Genomic DNA, 17,225 nt, shown 5'->3' with positions numbered 1-17,225 from the left:
CATTTAAAGCAAAACAATGTTCTTAAGCTCAAAATTATTATACATTAATTGTCAGAATTTATTTGTAAGATCATGCAATAACCATTCTCATTTATTTGATAATTTAATCATTTTACCTTGTATTAAGCTTGCTATTTTTTTTACAAGAATTCATTGCAATCACAGAAAAAAATTATTATGAGTGGGTGTCAGTATGTTGCTATCTTAAAAATATAATCAAATAAATTTTCTTGATATTAGAAGTCAAATATTTTGTAAACTAAAAAATTACGTTTTACATCATCTTCAAGATAATTGTTTTTGCCGATTTCCATGGCGGAGTGGTAGCATCTTGGCCTTTCATCCAAAGGCATCCAGGACAGGCATGGCATTTTTACATGCCGTAAAACGCCATTTCCATATCTCACATTCAAGTTTCAAGCTTATGTAGTAATATTATCAAGAAAAAAAGGTGAAAGGTTGATTTTATTAAAATCGGAAAATAAAATTCTAGTGAAAAATTATGAAAGATGCAAAAAGAAATTAATCCGAATGCCACTTTATTTCTAACATTTGTTAACATATGTCAGTATTAATTAATTATGAAATTTTGTTAAGTAAACTGAATCTAATCATCTCTTTGGCTAACTTCAAGTTCATTTCCTATCAAGACTTTGCTAGCTTTTTTTACCTAAAAATTCATCTCTCTCATTTTCCTTGCTAAAGTAAGTGTCAAGTACAAGTCCAATGTGATAATAAAAATTGAAAGAGTAGAATACTTTTCTGAACTGTTCTTTTTTAACTATAAAAATTGTAACATAGTTATATAAAATGGCTTCTGTATGCTGATTGGCTAATACTTATAAAGATTCCTTCTACAAAATAGACATTGTATAATGCTTTGTTTCACATAGAGTTGCTTTACAATCTCTGTCCCAGTATTTCTTATGATTATAAAACAATGAAGTAAAAGCAGCATTAATAAAAATTTAATTATCCAAGATTAATGAAGTCAATTATACAACCATACATTTAAACGTTATAGAACCAATCTCTACAGTGAATCAAGTTATCTCTTGTATGGATCAATTTAACCTGCAATATGATAGGTGAGACTGTCGATTTGCGAAAAAATATTTGCTTCACTGTAAAAAGCTACTATTTCTTACTGACCCTACTAAGCATTGAATGACTATAATTTTTGAGATGGCTGTGCTATTTTTCAGGAGAGTGATGTCATGTTTGGTTGTCTACAATATTTTTGTTTGGCACTAAATTATAGTATATTAAGAAAGTCCCTAATTGGATCCATTACTGCTCTTCCTACCTCGCAGCAATAAATTTCAGATGCAAGCTTAACCATAGTTTAACATTATAAAGAATTTGAAATATTTAGAAATGTCAGTTTTATCTTTCTTCTATTGCTGGGTTTGCCAGCAACTACAGTGATTTACTTAAATAAACAGATTAACACTGTTCAGCAGAGGGCATAAATATTCATAACAGATTTATTACAAATTATAAAATATTTAAATAATAGGGGACTTATCAATTATTACATGAAAAAAATGTATTTTATTTTAGTCTATTCAGTCCAACCCAACAATGAGTAAAAACAGTCTCCAACCTGTACTCATTTTAAATATTTTTCTTTTACTTATTTGTTTTTGTGCTTTATATACTGTGATTAATGAAAAAAATAATTTTTAATTAGAAGATAAAAATTTTGGCTGATAACCTTTACAAGTCCCTAGAGATAAAAAAGGTCCGGCATCATTTTCTTCTTCTTTATTAACATAAATTCATAACTTCAGCCACAACATCAAGCACCTGCATCACTTTAAATACAGAAGAATTTAAATTGTCTCAAAAACAAATATTGAATACGACATAATGTATGGAATCAGAATAAGATAGGATAAATAAAAAGTAAATGGTCTAACATCATTATGACATTATACATGGCAGCTAGAACTACAAAAAATACAAAAAGTATTAGGAGAAATATTCTTGGATTTATTACTTTTACTGAGAAAATATGTGGGGTAGTCTGAAACATCTTTCTCTATTTGTTAAGCGACTAACTTCTCTTTATACAAACTGAAATTTATTATGGAGTGTTGATTAAAAACATGTGAGTAGACCTGAGTGTACAGCTTAATACTGGAAAAACAGACTGCCCAATTTTTAATGTGGTTCACATAAACGTTTAGCTTGTTTATATTCACATTTTCTCAAGCTAAAACTTAATTCCTTTCCACCATCTAAACTAATTAAAATGTTTGTAGGTATTTTATCAGATAATGGCATTACATTACTGATCAGCACTATAGTTAATAACACCAATGATTAAAAATGTCTGCAATCCCAATTTATCTGACTGTTATGGCTCAGATTTGGTTGAAACTGTGACAAAAAAAAAATTACTTATTAATATAAAATTACTATAAGAAGTAAAATACCTGTGCTTAAGAATTATTAAATAATATGTTTATAAACATCAAACATTTACAAAAAAAATATTAATGAAAAAACATTTTAAAGCTTCCCACGAAGGAAAATATCCTTTTCTACTGGAACATAATCTTAAAAATTACATTTTGGTATGTTTTTCAATAACGGAGAATAAATTAAGGTAGTTATTTGTAAATGTACTTCGATAACTGACTGCTTGTTTTCAAAATTATTGGGAGTATGTACCAGTTAAATACACCAGTAATTTAAGTAAAAAGTAATTACTAACATTTTAGAATATGCAATTACTTTTAAAAAAGTGTGTCAAATTCAATATAATATAAACATAGGGTATAAGGGATTAGGTGATCTGATTTTATGTGTATATATATACACATAAAATAAAAATGTTAAATAATCTTGGTAATGATTTTTTTTTATTAAATTTAATTTACATTTTAATAATATTTAATAATAAATATTTTGCTCTTGAAATAATATAAAAATAAATATTTGTATTTGTTACTAAACATAAAAATACTTTCTCTTTAAAAATGAAGTAAAGGAAACAAAGCAATAATTTGTTTAGTAATCCTATAATTATTAACTTACCCTTCTAAAGTTATTATTTTTGTATAAGTACTATTAAACTCCACACATAACACATTGAAAACTTTAATATAAATAGTATTGATAAACAAAAAAAGCAAGAGAACTTTCACACGAAAAGTAAATAAACTATGTACTTTTAACTTCTAAACAAAACAAATTTTTTTACAAAATCAATTATTATGACTGACCTTCTGTATCATCACGCTTTAATTTCATTATTTTTTCAATAACTTCCTTTAAACATTCTCTATTTTGTAAATTTGTAACTGAAACTGTTCTTAAAATATCTGCTGCTCTGTAAAAATAATATACCAAGTGACTAAAGTGAAATACTTAGATATTAAATACATAAATCCCTCATTTAACACAGCTAATTAATCTCTTTAAAGCATGAAGTATATTGTTAATCAAATATAAAAATGTCTATTTAATGTAATTCTTCCTACTATTTTTCAAAATTTCTGTGGATATGTGTATATACGAGAGTAAGTCAATTATTATCTGCACTGTAGTTATAAATTTTATTGCAATACAAACAGGAAACTTTCATGTACATCATTTTTCAACTTAGTCCCCTTGCATTTCAATGCACTTCGTCCATCGTTGCACAAGATTCCTGATGCCCTCATAAAAGAAGGTTTTCGGTTGAGCTGCGAGCCAGGAATGTACCACTTCTTTCACTGTTTTGTCCAAGGTAAACTGATGGCCTCTTAATATCTCTTTGAGTGGACCAAACAAGTGGAAGTCAGAAGGGGCAAGATCAGGTCTATACAGAGGATGAGCCAGTACTTCAAAGTTGAGTTTCTGGAGTGTTTCAGCAGTGTGGGCAGCATTATGTGGACAGGCATTGTCATGCAACAACACAACACCTTTCATCAGCAGTCCTTGGCATTTGCTTCGAATTGCAGGCTTTAATTTGGCAGTAAGCATCTCAATGTAATGTGCACTGTTTATTGTCATGCCCCTTTCCCCATAAAGTTCCAGTACTGGGCCTTGTGAGTCCCAAAAAACTGTAAGCATCAGTTTTCCTGCGGATGGTTGGGTCTTGAACTTTTTTTTGCAGGACGAATTTCGATGTTTCCATTCCAAATTCTCTGGCTCATAATGATGGATCCATGTTTCGTCACCAGTGATGATTCTGTCTAAGAAGATGTCCCATTTGTTACCATAGCAATCCAAATGTTTTTGGCAGATGTCCAAGCACGTTTGTTTATGCAACTGTGTGAGTTGTTTTGGAACCCATCTTGCACAGACTTTATGAAACCAAAGTCTGTTGTGGATGATTTCATAGGCAGAACTGTGACTAATTTGCAGATGATGTGCCACTTCATCAATAGTTACTCATCTGTCTAAGAAAACCAAGTCACGTGCACACTCAATGTTTTCTTTCCTCATTTGTGGCGGTAATTGGTCGTCTGGCTCCTTCATCGTGTGTAACATTTGTGCGACCATTTTTGAATTTTTCAATCCATTCGTAGACATTCCGTCGCGGCAACGGAATGTCTTTCGGTTCCCATACTGTACCGAAAGTCTTCAATGAATTTCGGCCCCTGATACACCTTCCAACCAAAAAAATGGATCACTGAATGTTGCTCTTCTTTGGTGCAAACAGAAAGCAGAGCAGCCATGGTTAACAACAGACCAGCGATAATGGTACTAACCTAGCAGCATCAAACCTACACAGACATAATAACAATTAAACCACGCATGCGTCATCTATGCAACATGACAGTACTACCAACATAAACAAAAATATAACTAAATTGCAGATAATAATTGACTTACCCTCGTATAATTTTAACTGTGGCTATGTATATGTTATTTTACTTTACGTACATTTATTTTTATAACTTTTATAAAATTAGAAGAAAACAAACAATAATTATTATGAATTTTTATTGAATAAAAAAGTTACTGTAATTTTTTTTATAAAAAAATTATCTAAAACAGTTCAGTCTGTTTTCTTTTCCCTTCAAACAATTTTTTGTAGCAACTCTATTTATTATCCATAATTTGGCTGATTTCATATATCTTTCAAGATCTGGATTTAAGTCATAAGTTGTTGTACAATTCTTCTACTGTGAAAGACTTTCTGAGATTGTTACAGATTTATTCACTTTTGGAGTTTCTAGATCAGTAAGTTTCTCATTATCAAATTCAAAGGTTCACTGCTGAGCATTGTTATAAAGATCATTACTGCTGAATTCTTTGAGATATAAGTTCAGTAATTCCTGTACATCTGGTGAGTCTAGTTTACTTGCCTAATTCATGTTCAGCAGTAGGAAGTTCAAGAAGTTATAATTAATCGTTGATTAAATCTAACAAAATTATTTGCATAATGGTAGTTTCTGTATCATTTGATGTCACTCAATCCCATGACTCTTGAACATTATATGTTGGATCTATTTAAGAAGTTGACTACTGAAATTGAATTATCACTCATAATTTTTTATTTTGTTCCTTCAAAAGTGACTTTGAGAATGTTGGCTGTAAAAGCTGCATGAATGTTGGTCCATAGGTCCTAAAATGAATGTTGTGTTGGGAAGAAAAAGCACAATTTTTACATTTTTATAAAAATCACTTATTGCAGGGGAATTATCTAAAAGTGATATATCTTTAAAGCTAATATTACTTTATTCGCAGAGATAGAAATAGACCTTAAACCAGCCTTCAAGAACCACCTTTGATAAAAAAAATACTTTTCAGGTGACCTCATTACGAAAGATAACCTTACCAAAAAAACTCTACCTGAAATTACATAGATCATGTTCAGTAAAACTCACATCAGTTATTCAAAGATTAAATATTATAATTTATTTATAAACAATGTAAATTTTAATAATATGCTGAATGAAACTATATTGAGAGATGGCTGTATAGTATTATATTTTAACAAATGACATTGTTTGTTATTCTAAATCTAAAACATTTAATCCAATATAATACGAGGTCTGTTCAAAAAAATACATAGACTAACATCATAAAACAAAATGTACTTTATTTAGAAGTTACTTGTCTGGGTCCCCTTCAAAGAACTCTCCTCCCTGATGCACACACTTATGGTGTACACAACAGTGTTTCTACTTTTGGAAAAAGTCCTGGAACGCTTCTTTTGTGATGTTCTTCAGTTCCTTCATTGCATTTGCCTCAATCTCGGGAATCGTCTCAAATCTTCTTTCTTTCAAAGGTCTTTTGAGTTTGGGGAACAAGGAGCGAGGTCAGGTGAGTAGGGTGGGTGAGGAAGAACAGTGATCAAGTGTTAGGCCAAAAACTCACAAGTTCTGAGGGCTGAATGGGCTGGAGCATTGTCGTGATGAAAAAACCAGTCACCACTCTTGTAAAATGATCTCGAAAACTCATAACATGATCCAACTGATATCCCACACTCTTCAGCAAGCTCTCTGATGGTCAGATGTCGATTTGCCTGATACAGTGTTGATTTTGTCTATGTGTGAGTCGTCAGTTGACGTGGAAGGACATCCAGAATTCTCATCATCTTCAATCGACTGACGACCATCTTTAAAATGTCCATGCACTTAAGACATGTTGCACGCTTCATAGCAACATCGCCGTAGCCGTCTTGAGCATATTAAAGTTTCACTCGCAGATTTTCCGAGTTTAACACAACATTTTACAGCAACTCGTTCAAGTCACTCATTCTAAAATCCGCCAAACAAAAAAACACACTTCACAAACAACCGCGTAGCTAAGCAACCAATAATGATATTTGCAATCAAAAAATTGTGTTGTAATCAGCTGATCTGTACGAACATGGCAATGCCAAGTGGATTTGAAACCAACTGGATCCAAGCAATTCAAACAGTGTAAGTATTTCTTGAACAGACCTCGTATATTCCTAAAGGAAAAATGTTTAACAAAGCTTTAAAGATTTATTTATAAAAATGTAATGAAAATATCCATTGCAAGAATACTCTTCCTACTCTAGTATTTATACCAGTTTGTTACTAGGAAGCTACAGTAAAGATTAATCAACTATAACTAGATGTTTTCAATTAGTTTCAAAATATCTAATGGCTGATAATTAAGGATATTTAAGAAAAAACTGAAGCCATAGGAGACTAAATTCAATATATATTTTGGTAATACAAAACAAAACCAGAGATTTGATCCTAACCTGTTCATTAAAACTTCCACCAAGTATTACTTGGTAGAAGTTTGAATCATAGTCATAGCTCAGTAAGGAAAAGAAAAGAAAAAAGGTGTGAGTTTTTGATGAACTTGACATAAAAGTTAAAAAGTTTCTAAATAAAACGACCTTAGAAGATATTTTTATTAATTAATATCATTTCATCCCACAGATGAGAGTGCAAATAAATATAACTTAGTGGGAACATGTATCAAACTAATGCATTAACACTTAACAACACCTTACATATGGACACTGCTAACAAATTATTACTAGGTTAAATAAAATGAAGGAGACAGACAATCATTTGTCTATCAACAGATTTCTTGATAATACAAATGTAGAGATAATTGAAAGCAAATATTTTGCTTTCCCTTAAAGTATGTTATGTACCTTAAAGTACATTATGGGATGGATTAAAAGCTTTTGAAGCCAGTTCATATTAAATCTATAAATTTAGTTCATCAGGCAGTACTAATAAGAAAAAAAATGCTGATCAATAAGAAAGCAAGCAGTTGTCATATAAGCACTAGGCACCCAGTTCAGTCCAAGAAACAAAACAGATTTTTTTTAATTTGGCTTACCAGTGAGGTGAACAATAAAAATATCTCATTGTTTCAATAAAAAAAAATAAAAACTGCAAACAGGAAAAATTTTTACTACAATTTTGTGCAGATAAGGAAATGCTAGTTTATGATCGGTAAAATAAACCAGTATGCACAAAGAGGTTTGTTTTAACAAATAACAGAAAACAATTTTAACAGTAAACAATTTTTTGAGAACTGAGTTATTTTCAATTTTTTAAATAATTATACAATTAGATCCAGTTTATAAATTAATCAATTTAGATACTCACTTTTTAACAATTTCTTTTCTTTTTTTCTGGTAATTAGAATCACTACTTCTAGTTTGCTTTATGATTTCATATATCTGTACAATAAAAATTATGTTAATTAATCACATATATAAGTATAACCATTAATTTCTTATAAAATAATTCAGTATTAAAGTATTTCAAATGTTAAATCTATGAAGTATGTATTAAAAATCTGTTTGGCATATCATATATATATCCTACTATCTTATCCTACTTTATCTTTATTAATAAGAATGAAATATTTATTCTTAATGTTGTAAGGTTTAAAACATTCTTATCGCAGAGAGATGATTTCTCCTATTTTTAGAATTAAGAGTATTACTGTAAAGTCTGTTTCTTAAGCTGTTATGTAAGATCTCCTTTCATGATCTTACTGTCAAATTCTTTAATCTCCCTTTTCTTGCTCATTGTGCATTTTATCATAAAATTTATTCAATAAAGTGAATGCAATTAACAGCTTTAGTCAAAACATTTTTTTGATATCCTAGGCTATCCCCTCTCTCTTCCTCCCTCCGACATCTCTCACTCGCACTTGGTCTCTCTCTCTCTCTCTCTCTCTCTCATTCACTCACTTGCACTTATTTTCAATCTTTCTCTCATGAAAAGTGGCTGTTTTGATGTTTTCTTGTTGAGTGTATCAAAATCTTGTAAAGACAAAAATGAGAAAAATAATTAAGCTTATGCAATTTCCAGCATTAAATATTCAAAACAAATATTCTACCAAATATTGCTGGATTTAATTTAATCAGTAAAGATCTTGTTTAAAAACATTCTCTTAATGAGTATCTAAACAGTCTAAAGTTTGTTTTCTTTCTATTTTGTATACAGTACAGATACTTTGAGAGTAATAGTTTGGTTTCATCTTCAGTTACACTACAACAGAATCACAATATAAAATAATTTTATAAAAAATACACATTGTATAAAAAATAAAGCTGATTTTTAAAAATAAAATCAAACGGTACTTTTTCAATTACTCTTTAAATCTCAGTTTTCAAAGTAAGAAACAAATTAAAGCCAAACAACTATCAACAACTTTCTAATCATTAATTTGGCATAAATTAAAAACAAAGAAAAAAGTAATTTGTGTAACTAAATGAATATTATTATTATTACTTTTTTTATGGATTTCTTTATGTTTGTTTTAAACTAAACCCTCATTTCATCATACTAATGGAAGTCAAGTCTAACATGAAACATATAAATTGCAAATTATAGAATAATCTTTTAAAAGTTAATCCTTTTTGTACCTCCATCAAAAATTGAAAGCCAATAAGATATTTTGAAGATGTATCCTATGGATTACAGAAGGATCATGGATCGGAATGCATGAATTTAAGATGTATAAATAATCAAAAATTGCACTATGTATTATAATGGAATATGAATTTTATTTCTGGAATTTTTAAGAAACATACTAGATAAAAAATTAATTCCATAACTTAATACCATAAATACACAATCTTTAATAAAACCAAGTAACTGATTTCAAAAAAAAGGGAAAAAATTAACTAGCATTATAGTTATGCTTTTTTAACATGCATGTATGCATGAATGGAGTATCTATGTTAAGCGTCACCCATCAAACCATCTTGAATATTTTTTGTTTATTAGCTTTACAAGTACATTCTCCTGAAATTTCTAAAATATTGTTGTAGTCAACTTCTATTTCATTAAATTCTTTATCACTATAATCTTCATTTATCAAGACTAGCTGATCAGGGCTTGCTTCACTTGCCCGACCGTCTAGCTAGAGGGCAGAGCCCCCTGGGCCCTCAACGCAATTGTATCCTTATGTTTGTGAAAACATTAAGTATTTGACAGATATTCATTAAAGAAAAGAAATATTAGTGTGTAGAGAATATTTTTATGAACATCTTAGTGTTTTTATGTTTAAAATAGGCTTAATGAGTGAGTACATGTAGAATTTGATAATTTTAACCTTTTTCCAGCTTTCTAACTTGTATCCCAGTTGAATGAAACTATTTTTATATTGCAATTTTACAAATTATTTAATTTCTGTTTATCAGTACTGTAACCAAGATCCAATTCAAAAAAGACTAAACAAACATTCATATGCCACATAACTTTCTTCTGTTCGAAATGCTATGACAAAATAAAGTTGTTATGAAATCATTTACTGAAGATGATATTGTTAAATGATCAGCTCTTGGCTTTTTTGATTCTCCACCCACTAGAATTTAGTTTATATGATGAACAGTGCACTTAATAATGCAGATTATTTCATTTTATGTCCTAGGGAATTATGTTTGCTTGCATTTTTTTTTTTTTGAATTGTCATGATTACAATCGTTAGATCATTTTTTTTTTCTTGAAATGGATTAACTTTTTGGTCCACACATAAAATTTTTCCAAATGCTGTCTACTAACCCATGATGATTTCTGAATTTAAATAACTATTTTATAGTAAGAAATTCATATTAAAAAATTGATTGGCAAAATGTTAAGCAACAGGTTCCAGTTTTACTCCACCAATTAGAAAACTTAACAGCTCACTGTTTACATAATGTCTAATCACCTTCACTGATGTCAAATCTTTCACTGATGTTTTCATTAATATCACCAATAACAATATTGTTGACAGTGAAAAATTTATTACTGCCAATTAAGTTTTTAATACTGTAGTAAATCTATAATTCCAAACTCATTCTGAATTGAATATTTTATATCTATACATTTAACACTGAATAGTAAGTAATTAACCAAAAACAATCAAATCTCAGTTGATGTATAACATAATTTATAAAGGAAATGGAATTTTTTATAATGAGGACTGCTATTAGCTGTGATGAATCATGGGTAATGACCCTTTCTGTTCTAAATTCCAAGATAATTTGCCAAGATCATACTTAATTAAAAAATGTTTTTAAAATCTCTGTTATACAGGTTTAGTTAAATAAAATGATTACTTTTTAAATCAAATGTGAAATCTACAATAATATTGTGCGTAGGAGCACGCAGTATTAATACACAAACCAGTACAGATACCTTTTTAAATAATTTGGTGTGAAATATTTTCACATCAAATAGTTTTACAGTAAATGCAATGAAAGTATCATTAATAGGTTATTTAAAGTAATATTGCTTCTCAAAGCCAAATAGTAGATGTTACTCAAACTGTGACTTATACTAAATTAAATTTACTAATTTTCATCAGTGTAATGAACAAAATGACAAATACATTATGAGTGAATTCATGCTAACCTTATTTGCTTGGCATGAAGCAGATGAGGAAAGACCATTGTTTGAAGCAAACTGTATTGCTAAACTTGATTTAACTGAGCCAGATTTCAATTTATAAAGGTAAATCAACTCCCCATTTTCTAATATGTAATCTGGATACTGAAAGTAAATAAAATATTGAATTAGCCTAAGGTAGATATAAAGGTATCACATATAACCAAATAATTAAAAAATAAAGGTAGGCGGCAATCCATTAAACAAATAACTCAACAAATAAACTAACAGTGTTAGCATAAATGGAGATTTTTATTGTCTAATATAAAACACTGTCAAATTTATTAGATAGGAGTTTTCTTAAATAAAATTTTTAAAAATTATATAAAATTTCTTGACAAATGTCACACACGAGTTATATATTCTGACCTGAAATTTATAAGACTCATATTTATACCTGCAAACGTAAACAAAAAAATTTGATGTGGACACTACATGACTTCCTTGAATGCCTGTTAAATTACATATAATAAACATTTTTTGCTGCACTTAATTTAAACTTATTTCATTTGAAAGTGAGGTACAATCCTCAAATACTTTAATAAAGTGGACAGTTACACAATTGCATTGTGGTGGATACCACACTGCATCATATTTTTTTGTGGTGTCCGTATCAGCAATTTCTACTAGTTTATATATTAATCTTGTTTCACGTCGCTGAAGTAGTTATGTGGTGTAAGTGAGAACTTGTCGGATCCATAACCACAGACATGTTGGTTCGAATCCAACTTCGTGTACATATATTTTTTTAAACTTTTTTTTAATTTAAATATATTGATTTATTATTATTTATTAACCTCTGTAAAAATTTTTGAATTAAAATGAAAAGTACAACAAATTTTAGTTCACTAATAACTTCTGATTTTTTCATTTCTTTTATTATTATTATTATTATTATTATTATTATTATTATTATTGAATAATTGTTTATTGTAGAATTTTTTTACAATCAGAGGTTAATAATTATTAATAAATTAATATATTTAAATTAAAAAAAAAATTATATGAATAAGAAGTCGGGTTCGAACCGATGTGCCTTATAAGAGCCAAAAATTTCATTAATTAAAATTTTATTTGGCTATAATTCTGGAACCAATGAAAATAAGTACCACTTATGTTATATCATTGAAATACTCTCAATACTTATTACTACAGTTAAAAAAAGTAAAAAATCCAAATTTTTTTGGATTTTGACCTTTCTTGTGACACTTTTGGTCCAGTTGACTGCAATCAAAAGGAAAAGTGAACAACTAGATGTTACAACAGTCCTAAATCCAAAATTTCAACATTCTACAGCTAATTGTTTTCGAGTTATGTGAGAAACATACATGTGTAGACATCATGCCGATTCTAGTCAAAATGGATTCAGGGAAGATCAAAATGGTTATTTCTGTTAAAATTTGAAAACCAAAATTTTTTGTGATAACAATAGTTCCTTTACTTTGTACAAGGAAGTAAAAATAAAACAGGAATGAGATCAAATTAGTCTGTACTCTGTGCCATCATTTTAAACTGAATAAACTCATCAGTAACATCTTTCAATTTTTGGTAAATCAATAGTATAAACAAAAACGCATTTAAATTAAAAATGTTCTTTAGTATTCAGTTTTAAATTTCCCTTCCATAAGTAATATATTAACATTGCAGAGAAATTTAAATAGGCTCAATTAATAATACTTATTTTTCCATTAACACTTCTGTTTTTCCACCAAAACAAAAGTGGCAATTTTAAAAAAAAAAATTATAGATAGTAAAAATTAAACAACTCTGTTTCAAAATAGTGAAATTTTTTCTTCATAAGATCTTTTGAAGCTAATTAGCAGCCCCATTTCAGAGGAATTACCAACAATACTGTTATTAAAAGCACTCAACTTAAAAAGATCAGGAAATTTCTTAAGCATGTAATCAAATAATATATTTGATCTGTGTTGTCTTTGTGTAATAAGTTGTTCTTGACAAATTTTATGTATTTGTAAATTTCAGTTCAATGTGTTGGACTCTTGATTTTTAAGTACACATAAAATCAACATGTTTTGATAAACATCTTTGCATGTAATAATTTCCAGAATTACTTATTAAATGAAGTGCTTTATATGTTCCTTGTATCTTAAGTGAATGTGCATCCAGTCTGTCAGTTATAATATTCAGTGATATCACTGTAATTTAATTTGTATACTTCTAAGTTATTGTGTTTATCAGTATGTTGTTTGTTATCATTTTGTATGTCTTATGTATTTTATTCATTTTAAAACAACAGTAATTTTTTTTCATAAATTTAGCCATCCTGGATGACACAACTGATTGATGACTAGGTGTTGAGTATTTTCTCTCACTAGATGTGGTGTTTTTTTTTTTGTTCTGCATTTTCTAACATTTGTTATCTGTTAAGAGTGAGTAGGATGACAGCTGACAAAGTGTATATATTAGGCCATGTAACATGTAAGAAAACTGCATGTTTGTGGTGTGAGGTGGTGGTGATTATACTTTATGGAAGTTATGGATGTGTTAGTTGTAGTGGATGAAAAAATTACATTATTTTGAAAGTCAGTGGTTTAATATTAATAATTTTCAATTATTATATGTACTTATTATTATGTGTACTTCAAGGTATTAATGAAAAAAAGCAGAAAGTAAAATGTTTTACATAATTATCTTTTCATGTTTTTTCTTCTCAAAAAAATTCAATACATAAAAAGGGTTAATTGTTTGGTTGGTAGTAGACTGTCAATCTAATCTTACCTTATTCCGAAAAAGTAAAATCCTGCCTATTTCTAATACATTTTATTGTTGCAGAAGAAGCTAATATACCTAACTTTAATGTAAGAGTTATCAATGTCCCATTTCTAGCAGTGAAAAGTATGGATCAGTCATTGCAATAGTATACAAAAATATAATAACTCATGTGCTTATAAAACAGTTATAAGCAATTTGAAGTCTATTATGTTATTACTGTAACTCAAGAATAATGGATATTTTTATTTTTTTATTTTTCATGTTCTTACCAATCATCACCACATGACTCACTCTTTATGTTGGTAAACTTTTATTCAGCTAAGGAGAAAATAAATGCCCATAGAATGTAAAGAAATAATGTATAAAACCTACATTATACCTATTATTCTGCATGGGTTGGAGAAACGAGTTACAAACCAGGATGAAGAAAATAAGGTCGGTCCATATCCTTGAAGAACTGAGCCATGGTGAGGGCAAACACGAAAATCAATTTGAATTTGTAAAGGGCAGATCGGTCATACAAGCAGTCACACAGGTGATTGTGATTGATTACCTGAGCTTCAGAAATTCAACGGGCTCTTGGAGGACATGGGGTATACTGATGTTGGTATTGCTTGATGTAAAAAATGCTTTCGTGTCATTACCATGGAACATTATTATGACTGCACTGGCTAACAAGGGTATCAGCGATTATTTGTAGAAGATAGTTTATACTTAAGTGATAGATGGATGATGGTAGAGACGTTGGAGGGGCATCTTTGCTTTCAGATGTTTGGGGGGTCCCACACCTTATAAGAGGAGGTTGGGCCCCCTCTTATAGAGCATTGTTTCTGATAATGTTCTTAGGATCCAGTTGCCACTGCATTCAGAAGTTATCGCCTACGCAGATGACTTGGTGCTGATGGTCAGCGGGAAGACATTACAGGAACTTCAAGATAGAGGTAACATGGCTCTTACCTTGGTTGATGATTGGATGAAAGACCATGGGTCGCAGCTTCACTTGCGAAATGTCATTATTTCCAATATTGTCATATATAGATGAAGAGGGTAGAAGAAGGGGTTTTTAGTTACTGTAGAGATGGGTAGGACAGCCCCAACTGAGAGGGTCAGCATGCTGAGATGTGCTGGTTCTGATGAGTGGTTGGGGACTCCTTGGGGTTAAATTAAAGACAGAGCCTGGGAATGACATAGTCAGGCCCAGTTCCCCCCTCCAGGTGGTTAGAGGCAGGCAATTGACTAACCGAGTCCTGGTCCCTTGGGGGCAGGAACAACGTAGTCAGGCCTGGTTAACCCTCACTGGGGATTTGTGGCAAGCAATTTAAAGATCCAACCAGTGAGCCAACCTGCCATGCCAGACGTTATGCCCGTAGGCAGAGGGACTCATATGAGTTAAAGGATGCTCTTCTGGGCTGAGTTTTACTTGATTGTATGTACAGCTCAGGGGAGTAGGGAATGAGAAAAAAAAGGCTTGTAAGATGAAATTCTTAAGAAGTGTGTGGGAAAACAAGAAGGGATAAATTACAGAATGATTTCATTCTACATTGCTTATAATTCTGTATTGCTTATTTTGAATGACTATATTCCAAGAAATACTAAGGGTTGAAAGACTTCAGAAAATAATAGAAGAGAAGATTACGGAAAACAATGCAAGATAATATTCTGTTTAAATGGTTTGGTCATTTAAATGGTATGGAAGAAAGAATAGGAGTTACGGATTCTTAGATAACAAAAGTTAGACCTAGGAAGAGATAGAAAGATAAGATAGTAGAATACCTAATTAAAAGAGGCTGTAATGTTAAAGTTTTTCAATGAAGAAATGTACACAGACAGAAACAGATGGAAGCAGCTGGTTCAAATCCTGACCCAAAAGCAACTTAATGTGGTACTGAAGAAGAAGAAGCTTTATGTATTTCAGACCATTTGTTTAATCATTAAAAAATTTCACTTGAGATCACAGAATATTAAAATTAACTAAATACTGCACACAAGATGAATTTAAAAAAATACACCATTATTTCATATTATTAACGTGACAAGACAAATTTTAAATGCAAATCTTGCCTCAATTGAACAAATATTGACTATTTTATATTAATTTTAATTTTTATATTTTGATAACATCATCCTTGTGAAAAAGAATATGTAGCAGAGCCTTATTAATGATAAGAATCACTTAATCCCCAAAATATAAACAGAAGAAATACAAATTAACATTATTTGTTGATTACATTCTAGATGTGATTCAAGATTCAATACATGATTAAATTAACTTGGTGTAGGTACTTTTGTCCATTACTCATTTATTTCCAATATTTATTTAATATTAATCTTCAGTGATCTCAAATGATTGAATCTTCTGATAATGAAGCACAATCTCTAAAACATATAAAATCCAACAATACAAAAACAGTCACCTGATAGATAAGAAGGTAAAAGAAGATATGTGCAGTTACTGCAATAGAATATATCCTTTTATCTACAAACTTATAACCAAATAATAATTAATTAGCTTTTGAAGAGGTATAGATTAAAAAATTTATTTAAAAAGAACAGCCCTTTCAGTCAACGCAGTATATACATTAAACAAACTAAAATATTTGAAGAAAAAATATTTCTTACACATAAAAAAGAAACTTAAAAAGGGATTTAAGAAATGAGGTAGGCATAATATTTCTGATGATAATCTGATGCTTTAATCCAGACTGAGACTTTATGAGAACCATTCATTTAGCCACATTATGCACACAAAGTCTTTCAGTATTTATAAATCCTTGTAATAAACTATTCACCTACCTCATAGCTAACGATTGGTGAAGCAGGCAACAATTGAGTTAACAAATGAAAATGAGTTGAAACAAACAGATGAGGAGAATTACTGCCTCTTGTTATAAAATGTTTTAAACAACCAGCTAATATAGCTAAACCATCGCTTTCTGCAGTGCCTTTACCGAATTCATCAATTATAACTAAAGAACGATTACTAGAGTTGTAAATTGATAATGTTATCTGTAAACATACAAAAATACAACATACCTTTGAAATTTCTTCAAATCATGCTTTATACACCTTAAAAACTATGGGAGCATGTTAAATGTTTGTGTTCAAATTAAAACAGTAGTTTGAAAATCTTTATGAAAGTTAAGATTAACAGCAATTTTATTGAAG

The 17,225-nt window shown here is 29.8% G+C and overlaps 1 protein-coding gene across 1 annotated transcript in view; it reads right to left on the bottom strand.

Moving 5' to 3' along the window:
• Nucleotides 1-2,950: 2,950 nt before the first annotated feature.
• The window catches only part of LOC142320906 (mutS protein homolog 5-like), a 52,448-nt gene continuing 38,173 nt past the window's right edge, over nucleotides 2,951-17,225 (bottom strand). Inside the window, exons 9-12 of the mRNA XM_075358887.1 lie at nucleotides 16,854-17,066; nucleotides 11,295-11,432; nucleotides 8,049-8,122; nucleotides 2,951-3,340 (exon numbers count right to left, since the gene is read on the bottom strand). Of these exons, the coding sequence (XP_075215002.1) occupies nucleotides 3,223-3,340; nucleotides 8,049-8,122; nucleotides 11,295-11,432; nucleotides 16,854-17,066 (543 nt within the window). The 3' untranslated portion in view covers nucleotides 2,951-3,222. The remainder of the gene's footprint in view (nucleotides 3,341-8,048; nucleotides 8,123-11,294; nucleotides 11,433-16,853; nucleotides 17,067-17,225) is intronic.

This window comes from Lycorma delicatula, chromosome 3, assembly GCF_047948215.1.
Source record: "Lycorma delicatula isolate Av1 chromosome 3, ASM4794821v1, whole genome shotgun sequence".
In the NCBI taxonomy this organism is placed as follows: Eukaryota; Metazoa; Arthropoda; class Insecta; order Hemiptera; family Fulgoridae; genus Lycorma; species Lycorma delicatula.
The sequence above is the reverse complement of the archived record's forward strand: the minus strand, read 5'-3'. Positions and strand labels throughout refer to the sequence as shown.